Genomic DNA, 13,743 nt, shown 5'->3' with positions numbered 1-13,743 from the left:
TTGTGGTGTCAGTATTTAAGATTTTTTGTGAATTGGAAGAAAGTAAGAGTGAGCTGAATAAAATTTACTATACTCTATAATAAACTAATATAAAAAACAAGGGATCTGATTCTGATTTCAGTTACACCACTTTACACTTAACTCAATGGATTTATATTAGTTCAAGTGTGATCAGAATCCAGCCTGCTGTAGAAAGAGAGATCCTTACTAACGTGTTTTAATTAATCATAACGTTCAGATGTGTATTATATAAAAGAGAAAAAATATTCAAGACGTTGGGCTTTTATCACATTTTTAATATTATTTAATAAGTTTGGAAATAGTGTTAGAATTTTCACAGACATTGCTGCTGCTTTTATTTAAGTATAATTCTGAGTATTCATTTGAAGTCTAGTATTGGTGCTGTACAAGATCTACAGCTACTGTATTTGTATTGAGTGAAAAAGGGCCAGTCTTTGAGATGTCGCAGAAAAGAGCATCAGAATGTTTATTCGGGTAATTTCATGGAGCACAAGGAGCAAAAAGGGCATTTTTGACAGAAATGGGTTGCCTGAATTGGGCCCATTGACTTCTATGGCAAAATTTTCAGATTCTATGGGAGCAGGATCAGCCTCTTGTATTATAGTACTTGTATTACAGAATCTTAGGACTCACACTTACGAATATGAGTAGCCTCACTGAAGCCAATGGAACTGGTCCTCACAGTAATAAGCACTACACTGGATAGTAAGTATTTGCATGATGGGTCTCTAATGTTTTACATTTAACTTCTATTAATTATTTTATTCCTTATGCAGAGAGAACATGAAGTTGTGTTGGCTATTTCTGATATACCTGTTATGGCTGAGGGGCCATCAGTGTGCACCTATAAAGGAGGAGGAAATCAATCCATGGGAACACCTGAAAAGTATGTATTCTTTTACTATTAAGTATGGATTGAAAGCTGCTGGGCCCATTTCTGCAATTAGATCTGCATGGGAGGGCCTTTGCTCCCACACAAAGTCCCACTGAAGTCAATAGGGTTCTGCACAAAAGTCTGCCAGTGCAGATCCAATTGCATGTGTGGGGCCTTAAGATGTGTGACATTGGTGGTTTCTAGTGATGCTGAAATAAAGCACCCACAAAGCATATTCATTATCAATTCCCATTTTAAAGGGTCCGTAAAAATTGAAACTATTTATACGAGGAATCACGGAAGGTAGCTCATTTTTCCTTTTTATATCTTATTTTCAAGGCATAATTTTTTTAAATTGTGTCTTTCTTAAATTACTGGAGTAAAACCTGAAAACTAAATTGAATTCAACAGGGTTTGGATTATTTTATTTAATTTGTTTAAACGAAATTTTGCAAGTTTTCTAGAACAATATGCTGGACCCGTTTGCTGTTAAAAGTTATTAAAATGGTAAAAATACCTTGGTTTAAAAGCATCTATAGTACATTTTGCAAGTGTTTTTATTTTGCTGTTTACTACAAAAAGGACCGATTATGAACATATAAACCAGACTGGGGCAAAGAAACATACATATATCAGACAAAAAGTGAGGGGAAAGAAAGATATGAAAAGAGAAAAGAATAATGTATGAAAGTGCATTTTATAATTTCAAAGGCAACATATACTTCACTTGTTTTCTGTAGTTCCCACTGATGTCGGTGGGATTTCTGTACAGGGAACAAATGCAGATTATGTCTCAAGCATTATAGCATGATTTTTGTTTTCAAAACACAGGCCAAACTGAGTTGCCACTGAAGTCAATGGTCATTTTGCCATTGATGTTCAGCAGGAGCATGATAAAGTCCTATATTCTTATGGGAATTGAATTAAGATTCTTCTAAACTATATTTAAAAAAAAAAGTTAAGAGAAGTAGTTAGGATTAAAAATAAATATGTCAGCTAAGTAGAAACAGGTGGCTGAGGATTAACCTGAACTAGATCACATTAAGCTACAATAGAAGCATATATCTGATCAACAGAAGGCTTTGCGCCAAATCCTCAGCTGGTGTAAATCATCTAAGCTTCACTAACTTCAGCTTGCACCAGCTAGGGATATAAACTTTTGTCTGCTTAGAAATGTAGAGCCATTTAATTATACCTTGTTATCAGAGTGCATTACGGCAATACAGCAATAAGGCCCTATTTTAAAATCTGGTTCGTTTTAAAATTTGGTCTGTTTTTTTAGTTTTATCTGAAGCTGGTGAGAAATATGTAGATGAAGAGGTAAAGAAAGCTCTGGTAGGCATTAAGCAGATGAAAGTTATAATGGAAAGAAATGAAGATAAACACGTACATCTGATGAAAACCTTGAAGAAGAGCAGTGGAGAAAAGCAGGTAACTGTAAATGGTAATTAAAATCTAAGGAATTATATATGATCATTTTTATATTGTTACTTGTCCCAATCAGAGACATTATGGGCTAGGTCATCACTTTGAGAGACAGCCCATAGTAAGAGGGGCACAGTTTTATGATCCCCATTGAGCAGCCCAGAAAAATCTGTGATTCAGGAAGTCATAATCTCCCTCCTGGTTTCTTCATGCCTCTGGGAAGGAGGTAAATTGTATGCCTGGTGCAGTGTATGCCTCCCGACCTGGCAACACAGCTATGCCACGGAGCACCTTCGGGGAGATAGAGTCAAGGCTCTGCTCATTTCTGCCCCCTTCCACCACTTCCCAGCCATTTGCATGGGGGGGATAGGGTCATCGCTACTCTGCATAGCCTACTACTCCCAGAGCACTAGAAGCAGCAGTATGGCACACCATTGCTTACATCCTCTTACTCCCTGGTACTGGAACACAAGATAAGACGCTCTCTGGCCCTATACATTTACATTTCAATATTATTTAGAATACTAACTCTCATATTTGCCAATTTCTTAGGGAAGAAGACTAGGTCTTCCTATATCTATGTTTGCAAAATGGGGATCCAATTGTAATGGGGCCCTGTGGGTGTAGAGCAATCTAAATAGTAAGTGATAATATTGTGCAAATATCTGTTGGACAATTATAACATCTTTCAAGTTTGTTGCATTATTCATTATAAACAAGCTATCTGTGAACTTTCCCTTTGACTCATAGTATGGGATATGCAATCTGTGTCACATAATACTACATTTTGCTCACTGATTTGGGGACTGAAACATTTTAAAAAGGAGACCAACAAATGACATAACAAGTATTCTTGTTCATGTACCAATACCCTGATCTACGTGCATTCGTAAGAAGAACAATTATGCCAAAAAGACTGTGCAAAAACACCACCATTCATGTGAATGGTTGTAAAGGGTAAATGAAATGTGGCACAACACTCCTGAGCCAAAGCTGGCACTAGGTTTGCAGTATTTGATCAGCTTTAGTTATGTCCCTAATTTGTCTACGACTTCCGTCTGCTAGCAGTGACTGGCTTGCTCAGATACTCAGGATGAGAAAATCCAAACCATTATATAGTTTAGTATTCCTTAGTTCAAACCTGACAATTCAAAGCCTAGTTCCCAAACTGGATGAGTTTTTTTGCACTCCATAAGCATTACTTCATTCAAGTCATGCTCAAGAGTAATGAAAATATATAAGAATTAATAGAGCTTTCATGGTACAAAACATTTCTTACATATAAGAAAGAGAAGTTAGAAAAAGGGCAGGTCAACAACAACAAAAAGGTTATGTAGGCAAGTTGTTATACAAGGCACAATTACATCAAAGTGGACTCCCTCCATAGGTTTATAAACCCCCAGATAAGGAGTTCTGAATTGGAAGTGGGGCATCATGAATTTACAATCTAAAAGGATGTATTCTCTAAGGCAGTCATTGCTTTACAATGTTATCTCCTCTCAGAGCTGACAGTGCATATCCAGGCTGTCTCTCAAGTAGCTGTGGGAAATGAGTCCTGCAGTAAATGCAGCCATTAGTCTCTGTTGGTGGAGCTGTAAAAATACAATTGCAGAGAGAATGATCTGACAGTGTAACTGTGCGCTGTGCTGTATAAAGTATTCAATGCACTGTTTATTCTGAGGATCATGATTTATTTACAAAGCAATCCTTCCCCACCAACCAAGACTACATTAAAATATAGCACAAATGAGGACACATAAAACAAATAACATAAATACAAGTGCTGTTAACCCCCCTCCCTGCCCCAGTATGCTCTTACAGTGTATACAAGTTCTTTTTCAAGGACCTTGTCCGCATTGTAATGAGCCAACTGTCTCCTGCTGCCAGAACCCAGAAAGGAACAAGCCTGGCTAATAAATAAGTTAAGGGGAGCATGTGTACTTCCAAAGGACCTGGAGTTTTGTTTGGAAATTTAAAGTATTAAGAAGTGCACTGCACTGGCAGAGAGAGGCCACCCACCTCTAACTCCTGTCTGGTGCTGAGAGCTTTCCCGTCTGTTCGTGTCAGCTTCATTTTGAAGTGCTTATCCTAATCAGTGCTTGGCTTTGTGTGCTAACACATGTAGAATGAAGCATAAATTAGAACAAACCCTGTAGAAAGTACCATGCATGTGTGCAGTGCAGAAAGAGCTCCTAACATCTGGCAAATGGTAAGGGAAGAAATGCTCTCACTCCAGGCTTTTAATCAATAAAAGCCAATAGAGGGGAAATTCAATACTTCTCCATATTTCTTTATAACGAAGGGGTTTACAGACAGCAGGAGCTTAAATCACTGAAATATTTGGGCTAAAGGAATGCAGTATTAAAAAATGGAACAAAAGGGAATATTAGCTAAATGGGAGAGTGTTCTGGAATACTGTATGGGAAAATAAAGATTTGACGTTATAGGCATGAGGGGCTGAACTGGGGCCTCTCCATAGCCTTGGCCCCAGCATACCCAGTCAGTCAGCTGAGCATACCCTCTGAAATAGAAATGGATCTCAGAGATCTACTGAGTTTCGTGAGCTATGGCCACTAAGGGAAAGACACCAGGGAAACTATGTAAGGGGAACTTTACAGAGTTTCCAGCCTCCTCCATGTGCAATTCAGGCAGAGGGGCTATCTGGCCCTTTGTTAGGGATGAAGGATAAACCACAAATAACAACAGAGAATTTAATTACTGGTAGGCTGGGATGAGTGTTTCACTAGTGTGAAAACTGGAATTAATTAAGTGAACAAATTGTGAACCTTTTTCTCAATTAGGAAGCTCTGCGGCTTATGGACGAAGTGAAAGAACAATTAGAGGAAGAAGAAAGACAATGTCAGGTGTCTCTGAGAAATCTCTGGGATGAATGTAAAACTTGTTTAGAAAGTAACTGCATGAGATTTTATACAACCTGCCAGCACGGTTTGTCAACATTTACAAGTAAGGTAAGAAGAAAGTCAGCCTCCAGCAAGCACTCTTCCTTTAGTTGCTGCTTCACCTAACTCTTTTAAGTGAGCACATCTTGTTTTCTCAAATGGACAGATGTGCCATTAGTACTGGGTTATCAAAAACAATTTGACATTGGGATCTGGAATCATGGACTTGGGCGGAACAGATCTCATTTGACTTCAGTTCATTGCACATTGAGCCTGTTCTGTGACACTGGTGTAACTCAGGTGTGACTCCACTGAAATAATGGAGTAATTTACTTCAGTGAAGTTACTCCAGATTTATAATGGTGCAACCCACAGTAGAATTTGAATTAAGATGTTCAGTAATTTGTGAAAAATGCCACAACTTTTGTTTTTCTTCTGAGAAACAACACATCTTAAACTGTGGTTATGATAAGTAAAGTGACCATTTAAAAAACTGCATCTTCCTACACAACAGTTCTCCTTCATGTGTTTATTCCATGTCATGTCTACTACTTTTGAAGCAAAGATAAGATTTTTACTACTTTTAACTCCTGTTAGCACTTCAGAGCCAACACAGTTCTGAGAGAAAAGATTGATTTTTTCTTGGAATGTTCATCATCAACAGAATTATCTAAATTCTAACTGCAAAATCTTTACCTCAAAGCATACATTTTAATTACACCTTAACGTCACCTGAATACACCACAGTTGAGCCAGAATTACTAATAATTATGCACAACTCAGAAAGAACACAGTTTGATTTTCAGCTCTGAGGGCATGTTTGCTATTTATTTTTTACTGGTTAAAAGAGCACAGTTGTTCTGAAAGGCACTAACAGACAACAAACATCAACCCCATCATGCTATTTTTACAAAGTAATTTTTTAGAGTCGTATCCTACTTTAAATACACACACACTGTAGCATCATGCTGTCTTTGGCATTATTTTGGTAATCTCCATAGTGAACTCTATGGGTTCAGTGAAATCGTCACATTAGTAGTTGTAATGACAAGCTTATATTGATAAAAAACCAATTTAAAAACAAGGAAGCAATGTGTATTTGAGGCCAAATTCTGAAGACTTTACTTAGTTCTTTCTTGGGCCAATCATCCACTGATTTCAAAGATTGTAGCCTAGGGTGACCACACAGCAAGTGTGAAAAATCGTGATGGGGTGGGGAGTAATAGGAGCCTATATAAGAAAAAGACTCAAAAATCCCTATAAAATCGGGACATCTGGTCACCCTATTGTAGCCAGAGTAAGAACTTGAGGGTTTGGGCCTTGGGGAAAGAATTGTTGATATCTTAACAGGAGAGAGAAAACAATTGCCTTCTGTTCAACATGTATTTACTACATTACTATAATGCAGCTCACAAAGGTGATTCTCAGATGAAGACCAAAGTTTGTTAATGATGCCCAAATTTAATTTTGGGGCCCTGTCGCAACTATTAACATGAACTGAATGGCTCAGTAAATTAGAGGCCAACTGGTTCAAAGACGGGCATCCTCTTTAGTGGGGATTTAGTGTAAATATTAACACCCTGTTGACTAATTAGGGATGCATTCCCTTCATCTCTAAACAGTTGAAGAAATTCTTTATAGCAGCTGCCCTAAGAGGATGAAGATCTGATAATTTGTCTGACAGCCGATGTATTTTTGCATATACAGGTTGAAGATTTTTTCAGGAAAATGTCTCTGTTGACTTTTACTTTTCATGAGGATCAAGGAAAAGATCTCCAGTTAAATGAAAAGCCCGAGAAAGAAGATGCCCAGTTAGTACAAATGGAAGATTTATTTAGCCAGCTGTTATCGGATATGAGCACAATATTTGATAAAAGCTTTGCTTTTTTCAAACAGATGCAAAAAGAATTTGATCAATCTTTTCAAATATATTTCAAGTCTGATCTGGACTTAACTGAGCCTTACTATCTGCCTGCTTTCCCCGAGGAGCCTATAAGAAACAGTGGTTTTCAGAAAGACGGGGGTATGCCAGGCTTCCTTCAGATATTTTTTGACTTCAGCAAGACTCTGTTTGAAGGTATCAGTGAGGTGATTACTGAAGCATTTGATGAATACACAGACAGTACAAGAGATTTGACAGAACAAGCCAAAGGCAAGTGTTAGAAGAAGTTAAAACAGACTTTGGTACCAATAACATCAAACTTTCACAAGTCTTGGCAATAGTTATTAACTGGCTAGCAATTCAGTTTGAGGCTATAAATAGCATAACACATGTTGTGTGAAGGTCTGAAAGCCCTCTTGGATAAGCAGATATAGGTCAAACATAAATTTATTGGCCAAATTAAAATTTGGAATAATAAAATAAAAAGACAGAATGCCAAATCCTCCAGGTTCATAGAATGCTAGTTAAGGGCTTATGCTACTGTCTCCTTAGAGCCTGATTCCTACAATAATTCTCAAAGCATTTGCAGGAATTCCTAGGTGTTCAGTGCAGATTTGGATTTTCATGTGGCTGACTGACGAATCTGATCTCAGCATTAGTCAGGAAGAACCACGTATTGTGCTGATGTGCTTCCATTGCTCCTAAAAGGTTAAGACACGTCACCAGCCCTTACAAAATTTAAGGAAATAGATGTGTCAGTCAGCTGTGAGACCTGCTTGCAGCTGTAACAGGCATCTAATGTGCCAACAAGAAACAAAGACATGAAGAGCTCCAGCAAATGGGAAGAATTCCATTTAGGACAGCTAAGTTTGTTTGTTTTTGAGGGGATGACAACAGTTTTCAAGGGTGGGGGGTGGAGGAGAGCATCAGAAGACAGGCTGTTGACACCACCCACACTCCATTTATAACCATGCAGAGGAGATAGTCAAACTTTCTGCAGCAGTAATTCTTTGCAAAAAGAGAGTGCAACTTTGGGTTGCAAAGTTGATCAGTAACCGCGGAGAGAAAGATGAGAGCTTTGCTCTCCGCCCTCCGTAACTTTCTGTAGCTTTGTGCACTATAAAACAAACACAAAAAGGTGTGGATTGGGGAGTGCTTTTAGTTAGTTGCTTTCTCACTGAGTTAGCTGACATCGTATGCAGGATATGTATCAAACAGCCACATATTGAACCAGGCAATTATACAATTGGCCAGGAGCATTTGTTTATAAGACTTAATTTGCCTCACTCTGAAGCATCAAAGGTATAGGCCACCACTGGAGGCATAATACCAGACAAGATGATCCAATGATACACTCTGATAGAGCGAAACTCATGTTTCTAAATTATTGGAATGGACAACTTTTAGCTTTGGCCTCTAGCATATTGTTTTTTAAAATTACTCACCAAAAGTTTAGATCTTTTAGGACAAGATCTGAAACCATGTCATGGTTCTTTAAAATATCTTAAATAATTAAAAATATATTAGTATCCATTTTTGGTATGTATACCTTTTTTTCTTAAAAGACTTCCATTTTAGCAGAATCAAAGCCAACAAGTAGCCTAATAAATGACATCTGATGATGTATTGGTTGGCAGACTGAAGGGACCAACTAAAAAGTAAGTACATTTGCATGTTTCTGTTTTTTAAAGAGACAATGTAGGTGAAGTAATATCATTTATTCAACCAACTTCTGTTGGTTGAATCTTTTGAGCCACATAGAGCAAACAACTATGGAAGATATTAGTTTTTTAAAGGCAATTTCAAATGAAAGTACATAACTCAGAAAAGTATCAATGCATGGACTCTCTTTTGCAGCCCATGAATATGAGCAGTTTGGTATGAACTCCCTGACAGCTTTTTTCTTTAAATAGACAAGAAAGGGAAAAATATTCCAGATATACTTCTACTGGAAACCTGAGCTCCCTAAAAAGAAAAGGGAGTTTTAGTTTTAATGGATACAATCTTGAGTCCAAAATATGAAAATTTCAAGAGTACATATAAAAATATTCTTTATATTTTAATAATGTTAAGGGAGAAACTATTGTTATTTAAACTAAATATATGCTAGTACTTGTCTAAAAAGAAAATCCCTTATTTAAAAAAAAGCTAGATTCTAGATTACTCTACAACAGTGGTTCTCAATCTTCCATATGATTGACCACATATTATCATAATAATCAGTTTTGTGAGCCCACTCTTATTTAGCAGTAAATAAAGGGACAGGGGTTGCAACCCCTCTTTGACAAGTTAATTACATCCTTAGAAGTCGCAACCTGCGGACTGAAAACCATGTTCTACACAATAGTCTAAAACACTATAGGTAGTGTTTGCCATGCAGAAAAAATTGGTAATATTTTTATAAGGGATCATATGATAGTGACATGTACTGTTTCAAGGGAAGCATGCTTTGGTTACTATTGTTTCTGGTCTTATGCTCATTCATTTTGAATTCAGCCCTGGAAGTTTTATTGAAAAAAACAATGGAGTAGGAAACAGCAATAAGAAGATATCAGCAGGCCCCTAACTCAGTGTTAGGCTCATTTCATACTGTATATATCACTCTAGATTCTGACAAAAGTGGCATGTTTTCAAAGATGCATACCAGGACACAAGATGCGCTCTGTGTAAGAGCTCCATCAGAATTCATCAGGATGCCCACAGTTTCATGAGAGATGCCAGAAATGTCAGGACAACCTGAATGAGAGGCTAAATCATTTTCTAGTGTGTTTCTGTAATACCTTGTTGTCCATGATGAAGCAGTGACCTTTCTTTCTTTTTTTGCAGATATTGGTGCTATAAGATTTTCTACTGTCTTATCTACATATTTCTGGAATTAAAGTTTAAGCTTCTGCAAGATTTACTATTACTGTGAATTCAAAAGCCACAGAGTTGATCCAAATGATTTCATTTCCCTTCCCCAATGTCTCCACACAGTGTCAGTATAAACTCAGTTGTTAATACTCTTGCCTCATTACCAAAGGTGATGTTCCACACCACGATAGTATGTATTTTATTGGTAAAGATGTCATCCTCCAGAGAAAACAAGGGGCCATATGTGATTGGCCCTGCTTGGGTGCAATATTGCAGAGGGGTTACAAGGTGACTCTAAACCGTTCCATGCTCTGTGTGCTCTGGCACAGGGCCAGGCATAATTTTACTTGGGATTCATTTCCTCAAAGGGAAAGTGAAAAGTGAAAGCAGAGCTGAGCTGGTGAGTGGTAATGGAGAAGGCATATTGTACTATGTAAAAGGGTGGCAGAGCTCTGGCACACTCTCCAGGAGACTTTAGAGGAATTCTGACTGAATCAGCCAGAATTGCTATGGAGACTCCTGCTGCTGGGTGGTATCTATGTAGCAGGGCCGGCGCTAGCATTTTTGCCGCCCCAAGAAAAGAAAAAAAGAAAGGAAAAAAAAAAAAGCCATCCGGACTGTGCCGCCCCAAGAATGGACGGAATGCCACCCCTTAGCACATGCCGCCCCAGGCACGTGCTTCCTCCACTGGTGCCTGGAGCCGGCCCAGCTCTGTAGCCACCCCACCCCATCTTCTCTCAAACTATTGATGCCTTAAAAACCACAGTGATGTCTTATAAGCACCCTCCTCTGTAATTAAAAATATAGCAATCCAAAATACTGAATGAGAAACAAGAAATACAAATGTGACTGATCAGTTTGAGAGACTTCATTGGGAGTTTTAATGATGTTAGGATTGGGCCAATTTTATTTACTAGCACAGAAATTAAAATGATAGTCACAAAGAGTTCTCTGAAGGGGTTTTTAATGGTATTTTGTGGGCCACATTCTAATCTCATGTGCAATGAGCATAGCTGTTTACAGAACCTAAAAAGCTACCATTATGCTTACATCTACAAGTTCAGTAACAGATTAGTCTAGTTACATACTAATGTTTATTGCTCCTCTGAAATAAAATTAAGCCTTAAAATTCAATAGTAATAAAAGCTAACAGCATGTATTATAGACTCACTTGGAATGAACAGATAAAGCGCTATGGGCAATTAAAGGAAATGATAGCCAATTTATACACTAACATAAATCTCTATATGTAGTAATAGCAAGGTTTTTATTTAGCATACCACAGTGTCCAGTTACCATAAAGGATAAATGACTCTAGGTGTCATGTATCTAACCCAAACTCATTGAAATACTTCAGCAAAAATTACTTTGGATTTTTTTTTTAAACCCACACTAGAAATAGAACCTAAATCTGTACTTTTATACACATACATAAATGTAAAAAATGAATGCTTTCCAATAAAGCTTGATGTCTGTTTGTTTTTTTAACCAGACTGTCCAAATGTCCCTGAACTACACATAAAGTTTGATGAAGCCGTTAAGCTGGTTAATGTTTCAGGTGAACAGTATGAGCAGATCCTCCAGGTGATTCAGCGTCACACAGAAGACACTTCCAACTTGTTGAGCAAAATGAAAGAAAGGTTCGGATGGGTGTCAGAACTATCCAACATGACCATCGGACCAGAAAACATTTTCAATATAGTAAAGGTAAAGGCTAGTTATTAAAACGGAAGTAACTATTGCACAGTGATGTCTGTGCTCTATATTTCACTCACACTTGAGCCTCAGGACAAATTGGGAGGATAGTGTGTGTTTTGTGTGTTATTTTTGGTCTTTAAAACATCAAGCTCTTACTAAGGTTGATTTTAAGTATACTTGATAATCCCTTGATGATCTAAAACTCCAGAGATTAGAAACAATTCTACTCTAAATCCTTTTAGTTTGATGGATAACTGACAGGACCAACCTAGATCACTGCCTGACAGGAATAAATTGGCACTGACAGGTTTGATTGCCCCCAGATTACCTTTCCAGAAGAAGGGAGGCTCTGCCAAGGGGTAACACAGAACACATACATCTTTATTAGATCAGTAAAACAAAATTAGAGCTCCAAGTATCGAAAATGTAAAGAATTTTATTACAACCTAGGTTGTTTGGCACACAAAAATAATCCAGTAAATACCTTATAAATAACCAGAGCTCTTTCACACAGTGATAAAACAAGAATAAATAATACTAACTTGTACTGGTATAGGGACAAATCCTTCTCTCTCTTTGCAAAACACCGCTATGAGCCTGCTGTTATCTCTACATTGACTCTATGTAGAATCATTGGCTACACCATTACCACCGCACAGTTAGCACACACTCTTTCCTCCATAGCATCTCTCAGGACTGGGCTCTTATTTTTCCCAGTATTATATGGTTTGATCATGTAAAAAAAATTGACGGTATTCCAGTTTCTGAGGGCTTTAGTCCTAAGACAACCCCTCACACTGGTAGACTCAATATAGTACAGTTGCCTTTTGTTTAAGAAAAATGCAAAAACAGGAACACAGAGGACAAACAATACCTCTAAACATTTTTTCAGCCTGACTTCCAATTGTCTGCTTTGAGAAATACAGAGGCAAAGCTCAAGTATGATTCTGTAAACATGCCAGCATGAGTAACTAATCACATGAATCATCCATTGAAATTAATAGGACAACTCCTATATGCCTATATGTTTGCACTTTGAGCCCCTCATTGTCATGTGTCTAAGAAATAAGAGGATAGAAGTGTGTTTTTTTTTTAATGCAACAATACTTAGCATGAGTAAAGTACTGTACAAACACTAACGTGCACATCTCCGTCATGGTGGTGCAGTTCCTTATTGCCACACCTGCATTATTGCCACCCCTGCCAAAATGTATATTGACATGAACCTAAAAAGCTATCGCTCACTTTAGAAGAAAGCCACTGGATGAAAATACCCGTGTTGAAAGAGGCCCTCCCTTTTCATTTTTTCATTCTAAAAGTAAGAGGATGCAAAACAGGTATTAACAAATTGATGAAGTACACTGGGTTACAGTAACCAAACCAGGTTATTCTATTTCAGGTGTCACCAAGTGTCCAAGGAACAGATTCTTCCAGTCTGAATGAAACAGTGGTGCATGTGAATATTCTGACTTCACCTACTTTCACAATTAAAGTTCCTCATGATTTAGTTATAGGGAGCTCTGAATTCATTGAATTTGTAGCTGGGAAAGCTTTGCAACTTTACAAGCAGATTTTTTAAGGACAGTAAGTTGTTTCTCTTTGTATAGTGATTTTAAAACTTAGTACCATTCACCTATTTTTTCTGTATTGCAATGGATTTAAGCTGGAATAGGATTAGGTCCAAGATACAGTCTATGCCTGTCTCTCCATTAGATAGATGGAAGATAAAAGTGATATGAAAAATAAAACCAAATGCTCAGTGTTTTGGTCTGTAAAATTCAGACCTGTCGTGCTAATATCCATAGACTACACTTATTTATATATTAGAGCCTCCAGCTCTAAATAATATCTAGGACAAGATAATACTGAGGCAAGTGTTCAGTCCAAAGATAACTGTGTCACAACTACAGAACAGCACACCAGGACTCTGGCATTAAATACCATGCCTTCATGTCCATTAATCAAAGATAAAAGACTGCTAATTAGTCTGATCATAGTTGAGGTCATCTTGCTGTGCTTGACACTTTTTAAACATAGAGAAGGACAAATTCAGAACAGATGTAGTGACTTGTAAGGGCTCGTTATAATAT

At 37.6% G+C, this 13,743-nt stretch overlaps 1 protein-coding gene across 1 annotated transcript; it reads left to right on the top strand.

Annotated features, from left to right (window-relative positions):
- The first annotated feature begins 804 nt into the window (after positions 1 to 804).
- CLUL1 (clusterin like 1) lies at positions 805 to 13,232 on the top strand. Its single transcript, XM_075061962.1, is given in 8 exon segments — positions 805 to 907; positions 2,178 to 2,326; positions 5,122 to 5,289; positions 6,928 to 7,372; positions 9,710 to 9,741; positions 9,743 to 9,869; positions 11,448 to 11,662; positions 13,053 to 13,232. Coding segments are annotated over 8 exon segments (1,419 nt in total).
- Positions 13,233 to 13,743: the final 511 nt, after the last annotated feature.

This window comes from Chelonoidis abingdonii, chromosome 2 (assembly GCF_003597395.2).
Source record: "Chelonoidis abingdonii isolate Lonesome George chromosome 2, CheloAbing_2.0, whole genome shotgun sequence".
NCBI classification, from domain to species: Eukaryota; Metazoa; Chordata; order Testudines; family Testudinidae; genus Chelonoidis; species Chelonoidis abingdonii.
The sequence above is the reverse complement of the archived record's forward strand: the minus strand, read 5'-3'. Positions and strand labels throughout refer to the sequence as shown.